The 17,220-nt window shown below is 38.6% G+C and overlaps 2 protein-coding genes and 1 long non-coding RNA gene across 5 annotated transcripts in view; all 3 read left to right on the top strand.

Moving 5' to 3' along the window:
- cfap61 (cilia and flagella associated protein 61) overlaps positions 1-4,742 on the top strand; it is a 148,706-nt gene extending 143,964 nt beyond the window's left edge. For all 3 annotated transcript variants that reach the window (XM_007255444.3, XM_007255445.4, XM_022684655.2), the window contains exons 24-26: positions 297-502; positions 2,821-2,920; positions 4,134-4,742. In XM_007255444.3, the coding sequence (XP_007255506.3) occupies positions 297-502; positions 2,821-2,920; positions 4,134-4,337 (510 nt within the window). In that variant the 3' untranslated portion in view covers positions 4,338-4,742. The remainder of the gene's footprint in view (positions 1-296; positions 503-2,820; positions 2,921-4,133) is intronic.
- Positions 4,743-5,740: 998 nt separating this feature from the next.
- Positions 5,741-7,036, top strand: LOC111195982 (uncharacterized). The gene is made up of 2 exons (XR_002651920.2): positions 5,741-5,854; positions 6,600-7,036. It is a non-coding gene; the product is annotated as an uncharacterized LOC111195982 (long non-coding RNA).
- A 6,113-nt stretch (positions 7,037-13,149) lies between these two features.
- On the top strand, positions 13,150-16,178 carry insm1a (insulinoma-associated 1a). Its single transcript, XM_007255446.4, has one exon. The coding sequence runs from the start codon at positions 13,603-13,605 to the stop codon at positions 15,094-15,096; it is 1,494 nt and encodes a 497-aa protein (XP_007255508.3). The 5' UTR covers positions 13,150-13,602; the 3' UTR covers positions 15,097-16,178.
- Positions 16,179-17,220: the final 1,042 nt, after the last annotated feature.

The following is a 17,220-nucleotide window of genomic DNA, read 5'->3' as shown; positions in this document are numbered from 1 at the left end:
TGTGAAATAAAAACAAACGCAGATGTGAAATATAAACTCTAATAAATAAAGGGGCGGTACAAAATGTAGTCAGACAAAGCAGGGTCAAAACCGGTATACTGGAGCATAGAATAAAACACATTCCAGGGTCAAATAAACAGAACAGAGATCAGTACATAGGCAGGGCAGCAAATTATAAAAAACTTTATAATCCTGTATGAAGCTCTTTTAGTAGTAGATGTCAGTACAGTACTAATCTTTAATCCAATCACGCTCCGTCTCAGTTGTGATTAAGGGCTTGTTTGCGTGTCCTGCAGGGCCGAGAGATGGTGACTGGACGTGTTGAGACAGGAAACTACTTTCACCTGCAGTTTAACACACACGGCCTGCTGGAGGCTTTCACCTGCCTGTCTCACAGAACACTTCCTGTCTCCAACTACCTCTGCCTGTACGGAAAACACCAGCTGCTCCTCAACCACCTGTACATGCGCTTCGACCAGGACCTGATCCACGACCTGTACAGGTTCATTACTATTATTACATAGTCCATAATAGCCACTGCTTATATAAAAAGGTTGTAATTGCTGTAAGAATATGATGTTCATCAAGTGTGCCAAAAATACATTTATGAAGTATTTTAAGATGTGCATACATATTTATCACTCTGCTTTTTGCCTCCTAATCAAATATACCACTTTTCTTTTTGCGGTGTGCTTGTGGAAAAATGAATGATGAGTCCTGCTTTTGTTTGGCTGGTTAACAGCACCTCAGCAACTCACAGGAGACGCACAGCATAAAATATTTATGAATGTTTTTCAATGATTAACATTGCACTTTTAAGTCCCCCTTCTGATGTGGGGTTAACTTTGTTTTGAAATAGTCAAATTAGTTGTGAAAGCAGTGGATGTTGCAGAGGAGAAATGGTAGAAGCTAGTTGGCTAGTGTTAACTTTTAGTCTAGTTCAGATATCGGGTCAGTTTCAGTCTTTACCATTTAAATAAAGTTAAAATAGATGTTGATCATCCATGTCTGAATTTTCTTATCTCTCCTGAGAAAAGTACTGTCCAACCTACTGTTTCAGGTTGGTTTGTATACTGTTTCAGTTCTATTAGAAGTTCTATTCCTAACATCTGCCCATGTTGAATTCTTCCTGAATCACTGGACACAATTCTTAACTTAGTCTGGGTGAAAGAACTTGGTCTTTATTCTATATACACTGGAAGAGCATCTGGGGGAAAAGGAAAATAGTAAATCAGAGTTTAATTTAATAGAATCTACAGCAGTTGAGCATTACTTTATTCTGACATTATTCCAACGTGATCAGACCCAGGTTTGTAGTAAATACAACCTACTACAAATTTGGGTTGGCCTGTGGTTGTTTCTTTCTGGGTTCAATAGATATACAGCTCTGATAAAAATAAGAGACCACTTCAAAATGATACGTTTCTTTGAATTGACCAAATTGAAAACCTCTGGAATATGTTTAAGAGGAAATTGGATGATCACAAGCCACCAAACCAAGCTGAACTGCTTGATTTTTTGCACCAGGAGTAAAGGCATAACATTATCCTGAAGCAGTGTGTAAGACTGGTGAAGGAGAACATGCCAAGATGCATGAAAACTGTGATTAAACATCAGTGTTATTCCACCAAATATTGATTTCTGATCTCTTAAAACTTGAAGAATATGAACTTGTTTTCATTGCAATATTTGAAGTCTGAAAGCTCTGCATCTTTTTTTTTTTTTGTTATTTCAGCCATTTCTCATTTTCTGCAAATAAATGCTCTAAATTACAATATTTTTATTTGGATTTTGGGAAAAATGTCTGTAGTTTATAGAATAAAACAACAATGTTCATTTTACTCAAACATATACCTATAAATAGCAGAGAAACTGATTCAGAAACTAAAGTGGTCTCTCTGCTAAGGAGCAATTTTTACTAGTTGACTGGTAGGTTATTTGTAACTTTTATAGCAAATCATAAGGCAAAAAATATTGGGAGGTTGCAATTTTGCACTTTTTTTTATTAGTGCATGTGCATGGACGTTCTAATCAATTAGTCAACTAATCTACACAACCCCTAAATGAGATATGCAATCCTACTGATAAACCAATCCATTCTGAACATTCTGAATTCCAACATTAACTCCAATTTTATTCTTTTTCTCAGTGTACTGTTGTGCTGTATGGGCTAACACTGTATTTAATACAGTATGAGCTCAGCTTTATGCTTATGCTGAAAGCAGTACTCAGTGTTCTGCATTATCTAGTGTGGATGTTTGTGCATTATAAAGTGCTTTTAAGCAACTCCCTCCTGCCCAGTGAGGCCGAAAGCCTCAGGCTTTAAGGTATGCCTGTCTGATGACGTCTGCCAGTTGAAATCATGTTATCAGTGTTTCTATGGAGATCCCTCCCCACTGCTTGCTTGTGTAGATCTATGTCTGACAGCGTGACCTCTTTTCTAATATTTTAACACTAGCGACCCCTCAGCATCAGCGCCATTGTTCCTCAGCCCTAATCTGTTTATGCAGGTGTCCAATCTGCTTTGCCGCATGGCCAAGAGACAATGGCTCAGCCGCCCAGCAGTGGTCATCAGCCGCTCTGCCACTTATTAAATCTGGATTCTTCACTGGCCTCTTGTCTTGCTCTGAATGAAGCTTGCTCTCAATGTCATTATTGAAACTGGCTGAACATCAAGAACCGTTAAGATAATTGATTGACCGTGCTGTTGCGCGGCAGCTATTAGATGAACATGCTTAGGCCTGTGTGTGTGAGTGTGTGTGTGTGTGTGTGTGAGGAGAGAGATGAGCTTTCATTAATGCTTTTATTTTTTCCCCTCAGCTATTTCAGGGAGACGTGGTGCATGGCCATTTTTCATGATCGCTTTGCTGATTTTGAGCAGGAAGTGCGTCAGATCATGGAATCCACAACTAAAGTCCAGGTTAGCACAAGCTGTCTCTGAGCCAGAATGTCTACACACACACTGTAACACAATTCTCACCATGTCAGCTCCAATTAAACAGTCATGTTATGTGTTTTTTTCTGGATATGGGCAACTACTTATACTAATACATTTTATCTTGACTTACAAACCACATACACTGAAAGCACTGAATTTACACAATTCAAAGAGTTTCATTATTTACATATGAATAAAATAAAGAATGTAAGATTGGAGCACAAACTAACATAAAATGTTAAAGATTTTTTATGTAGTTCAACAGGTCAAAGAACAAGTATCAGAATGTATTCCTGTTTTATGATAGTACTTCTCTTTTTGGCTGTAATAAAGTGGCATTTTTAAGGTATATTACAGTAATAGGTAGCCAGGCTAAAGTACAGCTTACACGCAGTGGGGTTAGTTGTTTAACAACAAAAACTCTTTAGAAAAGCAATAAAAGAACCCCATATCCTCCCCCGTTTAACCACAGATTTATCTTAGTATTTAGTAGTACTTAGTACTACTTGTATGTGAGATAAGTAAAATGTATTTCACTTTGAAAAGTACAGTAAAAAAAGAAATCATATTGATTTAATACATTGGTTTGCTTTATTTGAATGTATTATTTTTAGTATTTTTTATTTAATCTGATTTCCACTAAATATCCCTAATCACAACCACAGCAGTTGTCCAGAGTACAAAACCAAAGTAGTTGTGACACTGTAAATAAATATAAATAGACAGAATGCAATCATTTGCAAATCTCATAGTTTTATATTTTATTCCAAATAAAACATAGAACACATACATTTCTTGAACAAGGTATTTTACTACACATAACTAATTTATAAAGGTATGGCAGCAACACATCTCAAAAAATGGTAGTGTTTCATATATTGAAGAACAATATGTGATACATGTTCTTTAAGTAAAGTATGTTTCTATGAAATATGCAAATCATTGCATTCAGGTTTTTTTTTTTTTTTTTTACATTATATTCCATTTTACACTGTAATTGGGATTTTTGAATTTGCAAAATATTTCAAACATCTGTGAGTAATCTGTAACTGGCTACCCAAGTATAATGGACCTGATATCTCCTATAGTCATAATACACGTAACTGAATCCAGTGAGTTCAGTGCTTCACTTTTGTCTTAAAGCATTAAATAGTGAAACAGCTGCACTAATACTGCACTTGTGTTTTGTCTGCAGGTGGACCTGGACTTGGTGTCCATTCCTAAACTTGCTGAGATGATAGTGTATGGTACATTGGTGGCAGCAGAAGAGCCAAGACTGTACTTAAACCAGATGTTTAAGAACAGTGAAGGACCAGATGCCCTAAAGAGAAGTGTTCTGGATTACCTGAAGTACAACAGATATCATCTCCCCATGTACGCTCAAGCGAGATTACTGTAGTACTGCAGTCACTACAGACAACAAAAACATGTTACGTTACTTTTTTTATCTTTCTTCCTAAAATATTACCTCTAGAAATGTAGAAATACCATTTACATGTAATGCTTTATACCCATGCTAGGCTTAGTTATGTAGAGTAAATAATTCAATTAACATTTCCATTCATCTGCATTCTATATCCACAGTTTTCCCCTAGCAGTTTCCTGTTTGTTTCTGTGTCAAACATTATTTTTTTCTTTCTGCAAAACCAAAAACAAAACTGTGCACAGAACAATACTTTTTTTTCATCAAATTGTGGTATAGATCAAAAATAGCTTGTGTAAATACACTTTCCATCTTAAAACTATTTTAAGGTGTGAGGATGGTCAAAATTTGCAATACAAATAAAAAAAGCTTTGTGTTTTATCTAAGGACTACATTTAATGCTGGTAAAACTGGTCTGTTCCATTGCTCTGGATCTACTAACTTTTGGGAGTTGAATGTAACGCTCTGTGTAACTGAATAAGTAACATGATTGGCACTAGTATATAAGTACTGGTATATGAGTACTGGTATATGAGTATATGTTTGGCTTTTCTGCCTCGTGGTCGAGCATTATTTACAGTCGGCTTGCTCAGGGCAGGGTTAGAAAACGCAGCATGACTCCTCCGTGCTTCCACAAAGGGCCACAGTGAGGGTGGATTTGCGGAGTTTTAAATAGACTGCGCCAGCTGTATGATAATTTGACGCAAATCTCCAGCGTGTCCACCTTGCAGCACAGCACACGCCACTGAACAAATACACACCCACGCGCCTGTACGCATATGATCCCTCATGCGTGCATCACTTACAATGCAGTCCTGATAACAGAACACAGATAAAAGGAAAGCTGTGAAAATGGAGCTCTCATTTGAAAAGCTGAAATGCTTCAGTTAACCTAACTGACTCTGTTTTTGGTCGAATGTTAACGCAGACTCCAGAGGCAGAGGAATATTGCTGATAAACTATTTTCTACAGATGCTTTACCAAAAGTTACTGGTGGTCAGAAAAAAAGATTAAGTTACATAAACCAACTTATAGGGTTTCTTTTTTATGTTTGTTATTTAGCAAATGTTAACATTACTATGGAAGTGTCACCAGATTTTGAATTTTAAAAGCACTTGAATTTTTAGCACTGAATTATTTTACATTGAATTATTGCATGTGATTTGCCTCTGAATTAAACACTTTAATTTTTCAGTATATCATTTTCACTTTTTAATGTAAAAAAAATTCAAAAGCAAAAATTTAAGTTTTAAAAATTCAATTAAAATAAATTCAGGTTGCTCAAATTTGACCTGTCAAATTCGACTGCTAAAATACAACGTTCAAAATTCGCTGTCAACATCCGGGACACACAGGATGAGCAATCGATTCAGTCTTCAATCGAGCCAATCACATCACGCTCCGAAGATCACGTGACAGGTAGCGCCCACGGCCAGCAGTAGGGCAGAGAACCACTCAACGCGAGTCACAGCTCCGCTGCTGCTCTCGAGAAGGTGAGTGTAAAACAGCTGAAAACAGGGCATTTACCTCACCACTGTGGCCATGTAATATCACTTAAACGGTGTAGAAATCCTCACTTTAACCAGGGTTTGCTCTGTGGTTTGTAAACATATTAAATTAAGATAGATATCCAGATATACCTTGTTAAACTAACTAACTAAATAAATAAAGCTCCTCTGTTCATTTCAGAAAGAGCTTCAAACACGAACACTAGATCAATTATTTATAAATACAGCCAGACTGTGTGGAAGATTACTATCTGAGATAGTAACTTAGTTAGCTAAATTATAGCTACCTATCTTGCTAGTTAGCTGTGGGACTGTGCGATTATAGACAAGATACTACCTAGTTAGCGGTTTGTTTAGCAATATCTTATTTACACTTTGCTGCAAAGTATGTTGCTTAGTGTAATGGCCACTGTCTAAATAAATATATTGAGCTATATTACACTTACTTAAATAAAGGAGATTTATTACAGTTACTATACCCCTCTCAGGCTGGTAACTAGGTCTAGATGTATGTGTGGGCATTATCTAATTTGTAATCAGTGCAATATTTATTATTGATGTCTTTTATACAGTTTTATTTATATTTAGGTCATGTTAATAAATGAGAAACAAATATTGCAACCCATGAGAGACTATTATTAGTAATATTTATTAAATGTTTTATGTTAATAATAATTATCACATTTTGTAAATGCTGTTGCTAAAAGTGAATCTGATGTTTTTATTTAAGGTTGAAAAGAAGATGGAGAAGTTTCAGCTTGCAGCTATGGAGAGTTCACCACGAAAAGAACGAAGTCAAAGAATACAAAGATATGTCCATATTCTGAAGTCACCACTTGAAGATTTTATGCAGAATTATTTGGATTATGAATAGGAACCACATTATTTGCAACAGCTTTTATTATTTATACAAACAAGATGAACATGAAATGATGTGCCAGAATATAGGGAGGCTGCCTAAAACATACAAAAAAAAATACAGAACACATGTAAACAACTAAAGAAAAACAGAACATTGCACATGCAAATAAATCAAATAAACACAGCACAGACTGCATGAAATTGGATTTCTTTAAAAGTTTGGAGAAAGGAAACCAGTGGAATACAAAAGAAACTTGAAAAATTACTGCATTTGATACATGAATATAATTAAACATTTTAAGAACATTACCTACCTTTTATTATCCTTTCTTTTTCTGGGAGAAAATATCCTGTTTAAGAAAATGATGAGAAGAAGTATGACTGTGTTAAACTTGGTGTTGTTTGGATTCAGTATTTACTTCATTTATATTTATATAAAACATTTTTGCAATTATTATTGCATTGGTTTTGGCACAAACCAATTGCTAATGCATCTCAGAAAATCTGAAGATCATGAGAATATCATAATTTAACAGAAATTATACATTACACTACATGTAAAGTGACATATTCCAAATCATTTTTATCTGGCTAAAAGTTCATTAAACCAGAATTACTGTCCTAACCTTAACCCAGTTTACTAGAATATGTAGTTTAAACTTAAAATAAAAAAAAGTTAAATGTGTCGCTTTAAACATAAGGTGACTGTTTACTGAACGATATTAAACACAAATATATATTTTTCACTATTGAGATGCACTAGTAAACAGGACTAATCATGCTGTATCTTAATTACACAAGCATTTTAGGACTATTATTTACTGTTGATATCCTCAGTTAAAGCCTGAGTTAAATTGTTAACAAATGTATAAAATATATATTAAATATAAACATTAAAATTAATATCATAAAATAAATACTGGTCATATCTTAAATTATTTCTGTTAAATTAGTAAAGAGACAAAAAGCAATTCTAATAAATCTCCTTTATTTAATGAGAGGACCAGCCTGAGAGGGGTAAAGTAAGTGTAATATAGCTCAATATATTTATTTAGACAGTGGCCAGTACACTAAGCAACATACTTTGCAGCAAAGTGTAAATAAGATATTGCTAAACAAACCGCTAACTAGGTAGTATCTTGTCTATAATCGCACAGTCCCACAGCTAACTAGCTAGATAGGTAGCTATAATTTAGCTAACTAAGTTACTATCTCAGATTCTACAGTAGTAATTATCTTCCACACAGTCTGGCTGTATTTATAAATAATTGATCTAGTGTTCGTGTTTGAAGCTCTTTCTGAAATTCTGAGCTTTATTTATTTACTTAGTTTAACACGGTATATCTGGATATCTATCTTAATTTAATATGTTTACAAACCACAGAGCAAACCCTGGTTAAAGTGAGGATTTCTACACCGTTTAAGTGATATTACATGGCCACAGTGGTGAGGTAAATGCCCTGTTTTCAGTTGTTTTACACTCACCTTCTCGAGAGCAGCAGCGGAGGGGGCTGTGACTCGCGTTGAGTGGTTCTCTGCCCTACTGCTGGCCGTGGGCGCTACCTGTCACGTGATCTTCGGAGCGTGATGTTATTGGCTGGTTGTTGGCTCGATTGAAGACTGAATCGATTGCTCATCCTGTGTGTCCCGAATGTTGACAGCGAATTTTGAACGTTGTATTTTAGGAGTCGAATTTGACAGGTCGAATTTGAGCAACCTGAATTTATTTTAATTGAATTTTTAAAACTTGAATTTTTGCTTTTGAATTTTTTTACATTAAAATAAAATAAGTGAAAATGATATACTGAAAAATTAAAGTGTTTAATTCAGAGGCAAAAAAAATCACATGCAATAATTCAATGTAAAATAATTCAGTGATAAAAATTCAAGTGCTTTTAAATTTCAAAGTCTGGTGACACTGTTTTACTTCCATACATTACTGTTTTAGAGAGTCTATCTTAATTAAAAGAGCAGAGAAACAGTATTACAGTAACAGTAATGAGTCTTGCTTAACAATCTGACTCCTAAACAAGAACAAGAACGTTACAACACTGAAAATATGGGTAATGTATCACAATCTAATTCAACTACCATGGCATAGAAAACCGCACTATTATAATTATGGGTGCTGATTTTATATCATGTTAAATGAAAAATAATAGTGGAACTGTACTATAGAAAACATGTGGGTACTGTATTAAAGTCTAGTTCAATGACAAGAGCAGAGAAACTTTACTACAGTACTGTATAACAATCCAACTCTATTAAAAGAGCAGAAAAGCTGTACTCTAGTGACCATATAAGTGGAGTGGTTGGTGTGGCACAGTGAATAACACCACCGCCTGCTTGTAAACTACCACATCATGTGGGAGACTGGGGTTCAATTCCAGGTCTGGGTGACTATACTGTGATACAGCAATATGAGTCCTTGGGCAAGACTCCTAACACTACATTGATCCACCTCTGTTATCGGCCTGACAGTATCTCAATCTAATTTAAATAAAACAACAAGGAAGCCGTTCTACTGTGAAATTATGGGTAATGAAAAACAATAAAACTAATTTAAAAAAGAAAGAAAAACTGTACAACTGAAAGTATGTATATTGTAACACAGGTTAACTCAAATTAAAGAGGAAACAAACTGTACTAATAAAGTATGGGTACTGTATCACAATTTAACTTACTTTAAAGAGCCGAGAATCTATATTATTGTGAATGTATGTGTACTGTATCAATCTTATTCCACTAAAAGAGCAGAAACTTAACAATAGTAAAAAAATGCTACTGTATTAACATTATACACTAAACACTAAATTAAAAGAGCAGATAAACTGTACTATAGTGAAAGTATAGGTATTGTTTCACAGTCTAATTCAACAAAAGCAACTGAAACTGTCCTACATTTATAATGGGTACAGTATCACTAATACAAGAGAAAGTATGGGTTCTGCATCACAATCTGTCCCAACTTAAGTAACAGGGAAGATACACTACAGTGAACTAATGGGTAGAGTATCACAATCTCAAACTCAAAGGAGCAGATAATCTGTACTCTAGTGAAAATATGGATACTGTACCTTAATGTAGTAACTAAAACTAAAGGAAGCTGTTCTACGGTGAACAAATGGGTATCACAAGATAATTTAATATAACTAAAAGAGCACATAACCTGTACTATAAAAGTATGGGTATTGGGTACCTAATTCATCTATTTATTTATTTATTTAATTGCACAAATAGAATGTGACATCAAATAATCAAATGTACAAACAAACAGACAAAATGACTGTGCAGGGAAAGTTAAAAAATATATATAATATGTAGTTACTCTATATACATAATTACAAGAATATACTCAAATACATATTTACTATTTGGATTGGTTACATTGAGAGTAGATAAGTTTTAAGCTGTTTTTTAAAACTAGTGATGCTATTGCAGATTTTTAAATGAGTTGGTAGGCAAAAGAACAGAAACTGTACAATAATAAAAATACTGGTACTGTATCAACATTTAACTCAGATAGATCAGATAAACTACTATAGTAAAAGTATGAACACTGTATAATAATTTACCTCAATTAAAAGCATGTCAAAACTGTGCTCTAGAGAAAGTATGGGTACTGTACCATAATATAATTCAACAAACACAACGGAAATTGTGCTACAGTAAAATAATGGATAGAAGATCAAAATCTAATACACTTTGAAGAGCAGATAAACTGTTCTATAGAGAAAGTATGGGTACAGTATAGGGGTGTAACGGTATGTGTATTTGTTGCGAACCATTATTGTATGGGGGTCACGGTTCAGTTCGCGTAAATGCACGCAGAATACACGGTACAGCCTATAAGAGACTCTCTCGCCCACGTGTGCCCTCTCTCTTTCTCTCTCTCTCTCTTAATATGTTTAAGATTCACTGTTTGTTCGAACAAGATCCAAAAGATGGAGCCTTTCATGATGACAGTAGGAGAGAACCCTGGTTTCAAGCATTTAATAAAAGTCCTCGAGTCCCGTTACAACATTCCATCCCAAAAACAAAACATGATTATAATGAAGATTTATTGTTATTATGAAAGTAATAAAGGTAAGGCTCAGTCTCTTTATTTTTTCCACCAACTGTACTGAAAACGTACTGAAAACATACTGAAACGTGGGGTTTATATAGAGGTGTGAACTGAACCGTGAATTTTTTGTACCGTTACATCCCTAATACTGTATCACAATCTATCTCAACTAGAGCATCAAGGAAAGCTGTACAACAGTGAAAGAAAGAGTAGTTAATTAGTGATGAAAACGTATAAAATTTTACTATATAGTAGTCGAAATTAATTAATGGGCATGAACTGATCATATGCTCTGTTTAGCGAGTCCATCTGGTCTTAACCCTTTTTAACAAACTCTAAGGAGCACTGTGACTAATTGCTGGCACTGGTCATTTTATAAATAGGGATTAGAACAATGGTGAGTAATTTACTTTTACACTTATGAGCACATTATAATCATTTTATTTTATTTTATTTTCTAGTTTGATTAACAAAATAGTTGTTCAAACTTTTGATGAGTTACATTCGTTTACAGCTTAATTATTAAAAAGAGAAATATTTATTTAAGGTGTAATGAGTAATGTAAAGGTAATGAAACTGTAAGGAGTAAAAATGATCTTCTCAGGGATGATTTATGAGTAGAAGTGCAAGTCTAGACTTACAAACACACTTAAATGATATACTGAAACCTACAATATAACAGTAGAGGAACAAAGTTGATTTCCTCAGACATGTTTATCATCTTTACCTGAGGTAATCTGGACAGTGACACACAGGGGCACGCGGGGTCTGTTTTGACCCGCGCTGCTCCGGCAGGCTGTGCTGTGCTGTGCTGTGGGCTGCTCTGACTCCAGTATGGCCGGGGCTGACCCGCTGGGCCGCTGCTGGCCCCCTTTGTGGCAGGACGCGATTACACACAGCACGCGCCCATCTCACACTCCACTCGCCCGCGTACGAGCCCCTGCCTCACTCCGCAATTTCCTCTCTCCCCTCACAGTCTGCACGAGCGCCGCTTTTGTGATGCTAAGCAGGGGAGCCTCTCTCTATTAATTATGTATGAGGAAGATGACTGAGTCATGTGCGCGCGCTCCAAACTGTCGCATCCTGCTTGTGTTCACACAGCCTGGCTCAGACTCAGACTCTGTACAGTTTACTACTGTAGTTTACTACTGATCCTGCTCCTCAGACCACAGCTCAAAATAGAGCTGCTTCTACGGGGGCTAGAGTGCAAAAAAATAAAAAAGAAGACAGGTAGGAATAACAGTTTTTTAATTTTAGTTTTTCATGTATTTTTAATCAATAATGCTGTTTTGTTCACTGAATTATCAATTAAATTAAGTTAATATATAGTTCATTAAGTAAAACATACTGAGCAGCCCTGCTTTCCATTACTTATTGCTGGCTAATCACTTGAGAACCAGTGGATTGTGTTTACTTCAGTGCACAACATTTGGAGGCGGGGCTTCGTTTCATTGGCTCTTGCCAATAAACATGAGCTCAAACAATGAAGTTTGTTTGACTTACAGACCGAAAAATAGGTTGGAATTAATAAGGGAAATGCATTTACATATACTCGCATTTAAAAAAAAAAATATTAACATAATAGTATTACAACTTTTAATAAAATGTTATGTTTATAAATAATTTAACAACAGTACCCTCACTTTATGTTTCATAAATTGTCCAGTAGAAATGTTTAAACACAACTTGTTTTAAATATCTTTTTGTATGTTTACTTGTTTGTTTAGCTTTTACCCCCTTCATATCTAAAGCTATGATTTTGGAGATACTTCTTTTTAACTAGGATATATAAGAAAATCATCTTTTCCAGGTTTGTAATGAAAGATCTTCTTTAAAGCCAAACAACTAATCAGTACAAAAGATTGATTTATTTGTTTGTTTAGTATTGTGTGAGATGCCCTGTGTAAGTACTAGTGTTTGTGTATGTGTATGTGGTTGTATTTTCAGACATTCCATCTGTACTGAGATTAATTCCACCAGCTTAGCCATGAGGTAATTAAACAAACTGGACTTGAGGATAGTGACATTTAAAAAAAAATCGATTTTGAGATATACCAGTATTTATATTTACAATTCATACAGTGTTTTATTATTACATTTGTTCTACATTTGGAGAAACTTGGAGAAACTTTTAGAACAGAGGCAAATGGTTAAGGATTGTTGTTGTCATTTATGGTTAACCCCCTCCAACACACACACACACACAGACATACACACACCCTGTTTTGGCAGGATGGGAGCCCCCTCTGTAGGAGGCTGTAGGCTACCAAAGCCTGTGTATACGCATGTGTGTGTGTGTGTCTGCCGAAAAGCCATCAGACCGTAAAGCAGGATAGAGGTGCCCCCCACCGCCCCACCGCGCGCCCTTGGGGCCACTGCGCGTCTAATAAAACGCCCTCAGGTACATCTGCTTAGCAATCTGCAAATCCTCCTCCAAAGCGCGAGCCCGCAAAGCCAAGCCTTCCCTCCAGCCTCCGCCCACTCGCATCCGCAGGGAGCACGCCGCCGTCTGATTGGCTCGGGATGAGGCAAGCGTAGGGAGGGGGCAGGGGGGTGACAATGTCATCATTTCTGCTTAAAAACGAGTGCAGCTATGCTTCAGTCATGACAAGCATCTGATGTAAAGGGGTGGAAAAGAAGAAGAAGAAGAAGAGCACTACAATCTTTCCCCCCTCCCTCCCTCACGCGCTCTCTCTCTCTTCCACTCCCACACGAGCTGACTCACTACCACCCAAAACAAAAGCAGCCTGCCTGGGAGCTCCAGGGGAGAACAAGTGCCTTCCTCGCGCAAAATCGCAGAACAGAGATGCCGAGGGGATTTCTGGTGAAGAGGAACAAGAAAGCGACGCCCGTGTCGTACCGGATACGCACAGATGAAGAGAATGAAGAAGTGCCTGGCGCGCGATGCAGCCCGGGACGCACCGATGCATCCTCCTCAGCATCATCATCAGCATCAGCACCAGCATCATCAGCAGCACCAGCATCAGTACCAGCGCCACTGTTATCATCATCCTTACCATCCTCATCCTCCACTCTGGCTATGAGGGGGGAATGCAAGCCGGTGCAGTTCGGAGACCCCGAAGCGGTGTGCCTCTCGCTCTACAGCCCCACGCGTCCCGTCAGCAAGGAGCACGAGCGCGCCGGCTTGGAGAAGCGCTTCAGCCTCGGCTCGCCCATTTCAGCCGAGTCTTTCCCGAGCCCGGCCGCCCTGCACAGCCTGGACCAGCTGCTTCTCGCCCCCGTGGACCTAAAGATCGGCACGAGTAACAGCAACCGAGGCGCAAATGCGCCTGGGAACGGGAGCGCGCCTGGAGTCAGGAGCGCGCCTGGAATCAGGAACGCGCCTGGAGTCAGGAGCGCGCCTGGAAACGCACCCAAAAGATCGTCCTCCTCTTCTTCATCTTCCTCGTCCGAGGCCGAGCGCAAAAACAAGCCCAAGCGTCCCAAGGCCATAAGGAAGCTGCAGTTCGAGGACGAGGTCACCACCTCTCCAGTCCTGGGCCTCAGGATCAAGGAGGCTCCCGAGGGGCACGACGAGGGACGCGCGGTGCAGCAGAAGCAGCCGCTGGGCGAGTTCGTGTGCCAGCTGTGCCGCGAGGCGTACGCGGACCCATTCGCGCTGGCGCAGCACCGCTGCTCCAGGATCGTGCGCGTGGAGTACAGGTGTCCTGAGTGCGAGAAGGTGTTCAGCTGCCCCGCTAACCTCGCCTCGCACCGGCGCTGGCACAAGCCCAAGCCACCGAGCGCCGGACAGGGGCAAGAGCAAGGAGGCCACGTGGGACAGGGCAGCAAGACGAGCAGCTCCGAGAGCGACCGGGACACCGTCAGCCCGGGTCTGTCCGAGTCCGGCTCCGAGGAGGACGGCGCATGCGAGTGCCAGCACTGCGGGAGGCGCTTCAAGAGGCACGCGTACCTGAGGAAGCACGTGCTCGCGCACCACAGCCACCAGACCCACCAGAACCACCAGGACCACCGGATGGAGGAAGACGGGAAGGTCGAGAAAGACCCCCTCCAGCCTCAGCATCATCAACAGCATCAGGACCAACTTCAAGCCCAGCCCCCTCTCAATCTCAGCGCGCAGGAGGTCCACATATGTCCCATCTGCGGCGAGTCTCTCCCAAACCGCGCCAGCCAAGAGAGGCACGCTCGCCTCCGGCACGCCTCGCGGGCTTTTCCATGCAAGCACTGTCCGGCCGTCTTCTACAGCTCCCCCGCGCTCACGCGCCACACCAACAAGTGCCACCCGTCGGAGAACAGGCAGGTGATTCTGCTCCAGGTGCCCGTGCGCCCGGCCTGCTGAAGCGCAGCACGCTCCACATCCACCAATCACAATCTCGCAAGGCTTCATCGCCTAAAAAGAGGCTCTTTTAAAATAAACAAACAAGAAAACATGAAAACAACCCTTTTACGCAGGATCGTGCGCATTTTACGCACGCCGGACACGCCTGCGTAAAGAGACACACACACAGAAACCACAGAGACGCGCGAGTTTCACTTTTACGCGCGTCTCCATCCACGCGCCACTTTAACTTGCATCGTGAACGCGCGTTAATCGTCAAACAGGACACTACAGACTCCAGACCCTGCACTCCTGTACGAAGTGAAGAGTTGAAAAGCACTGTTTAGACTGTTAAATTATTTTTCTAGGATTCTTCTGCAGTAGCTTCTAGACCTAAGAAGACCTGTGTGCCAATACAGCAAGATGCCTTCAGTCCACAGGCCTATCCACTTATATATACACACACACACACACACTCACACACACACACATTTATATACACACCTTTAGCTTTAATAGAGCTTGTGAATCTGTGGACTTTTTTGGACTCTAGCTTTTTCACTCCCACCTTAAAAAAAGGGGATCCGACCTTTCCTTATTTCCTAGTGTAGCCAGAAATGCCTTGAAATGATAGCTCTTTTTTCCACAGAGGCTCCGCTGTAAACCTGCCTTAATCATGTACTACGTTGGGCTGAGTGAATGTCTTATTTATTACCTTAAAAGTGTGTTGAAACTGTGTGCTTATTATTTTTATATCGATCCAAGGTGTATACGTTCACACTGGCTTTTAATTAATCGATCATGTATTTATTTATTGCAAATGTTTTATTTAAATTATTCTGTCGGCGTGGTCAGTGTGTGGGTTAGGGCTGGGTGAGTTTTGAAGCAGCCAAAAGTTTGATTTGAGTGGTGTGTCCGTATAGCCTAGGAGTCAACAGGACAAGCTGTCTCACTGCTTTTAGATTTACAATCATTAGCCTATTCCCTATAGGCCAATTAGTTTTTTAAGATCATTACAGTGCTTGTGTGTCTCTCCAGTATTGCTATATGTCCAAATATGAATAATAATGATGATGATAATAAACAATCCAAAAACTCTTAAATGGGATGTGCTTGAGTCGTGTTGTGGTGGTATGTGTATCTGTGTATCAGTATAGAGAACTGAATTACAATCACAAAACTATATTTTATAAATATATGCTATAATGCTGATATAATATGATATATGATATGATATAATGAGTGAATGAAAAAAGCCAAAATAAGTTTTTACAGCTTGTTTACAGTCCTATCATCTGTTTAGCCTTTGTACTTCATATGCAGGCATGTGTAATATTCAACACCTGCAGTGTCTTTTACTGGATATGGTATATGATATGATTTGGAGGTAGTGTGTCTATATTTCTCAGTTAATTAAATGGTTAAAATGTAAGAAAGGCCATTTAAAAGCTGTGAGGAGTTTACTGTTTAGAGAAAGTTATTACACCAGAGATTATGGGTATACTGCTTGATGCCTGAGATGGTTTTATTCTAAAACATTTTTTTTACAAAATACATTAGTGGTGAAGGGATACCTGCAGGGTGTTGTGAGGCAAAATAGTCCCGCCTTTTTTACGTTTTTACCCTCATCAGCATCACCATCAACATTACAGATAAACTCAGAAGACACGTGTTGCTTCATGGGTGGGTTCAGATAGAAAATAAAACGGCTATATTTGGGTTGTAAACATGGTGAACACTGATTCGTATCACAACCACTGTAAAGGAATCTGTGTTTCTCTACAATGAACTACCTAATTCACACACATACATACACATACATACACACTCACAAATACACACACACAGTGAATGATGTTTTCAAGGTGGAATTACTCTTTAAAGTGATACTTGAATCAGGTTTCTTTCTAAACTTAAACAGTATAAGAGTTTTCGATTAAGACCCAACATCATTTATGTTGCTTAATTCGTAAGAAAAGACTGAATGTGTGAATATATACAGAAATATATACAGAACTAACCCAAATATTTCAGTGTTGGATGTAAACGTGTGTGTTTTAGGCTTTCAGTTCAGGATGTTTGAGCTTATCACGGTACTGTTAGTACTGTTTGAACAGGGCAAAATCACATCTGTTGTGCTTTCAT

The sequence above is a fragment of the Astyanax mexicanus genome, chromosome 1 (genome assembly GCF_023375975.1).
Source record: "Astyanax mexicanus isolate ESR-SI-001 chromosome 1, AstMex3_surface, whole genome shotgun sequence".
NCBI lineage: Eukaryota > Metazoa > Chordata > Actinopteri > Characiformes > Acestrorhamphidae > Astyanax > Astyanax mexicanus.
The sequence above is the reverse complement of the archived record's forward strand: the minus strand, read 5'-3'. Positions and strand labels throughout refer to the sequence as shown.

What these genes read in the sequence shown, in the direction of transcription:
- insm1a (XM_007255446.4), top strand. Translation starts at nt 13,603, where the DNA reads ATGCCGAGGGGATTTCTGGTGAAGAGGAACAAGAAAGCGACGCCCGTG.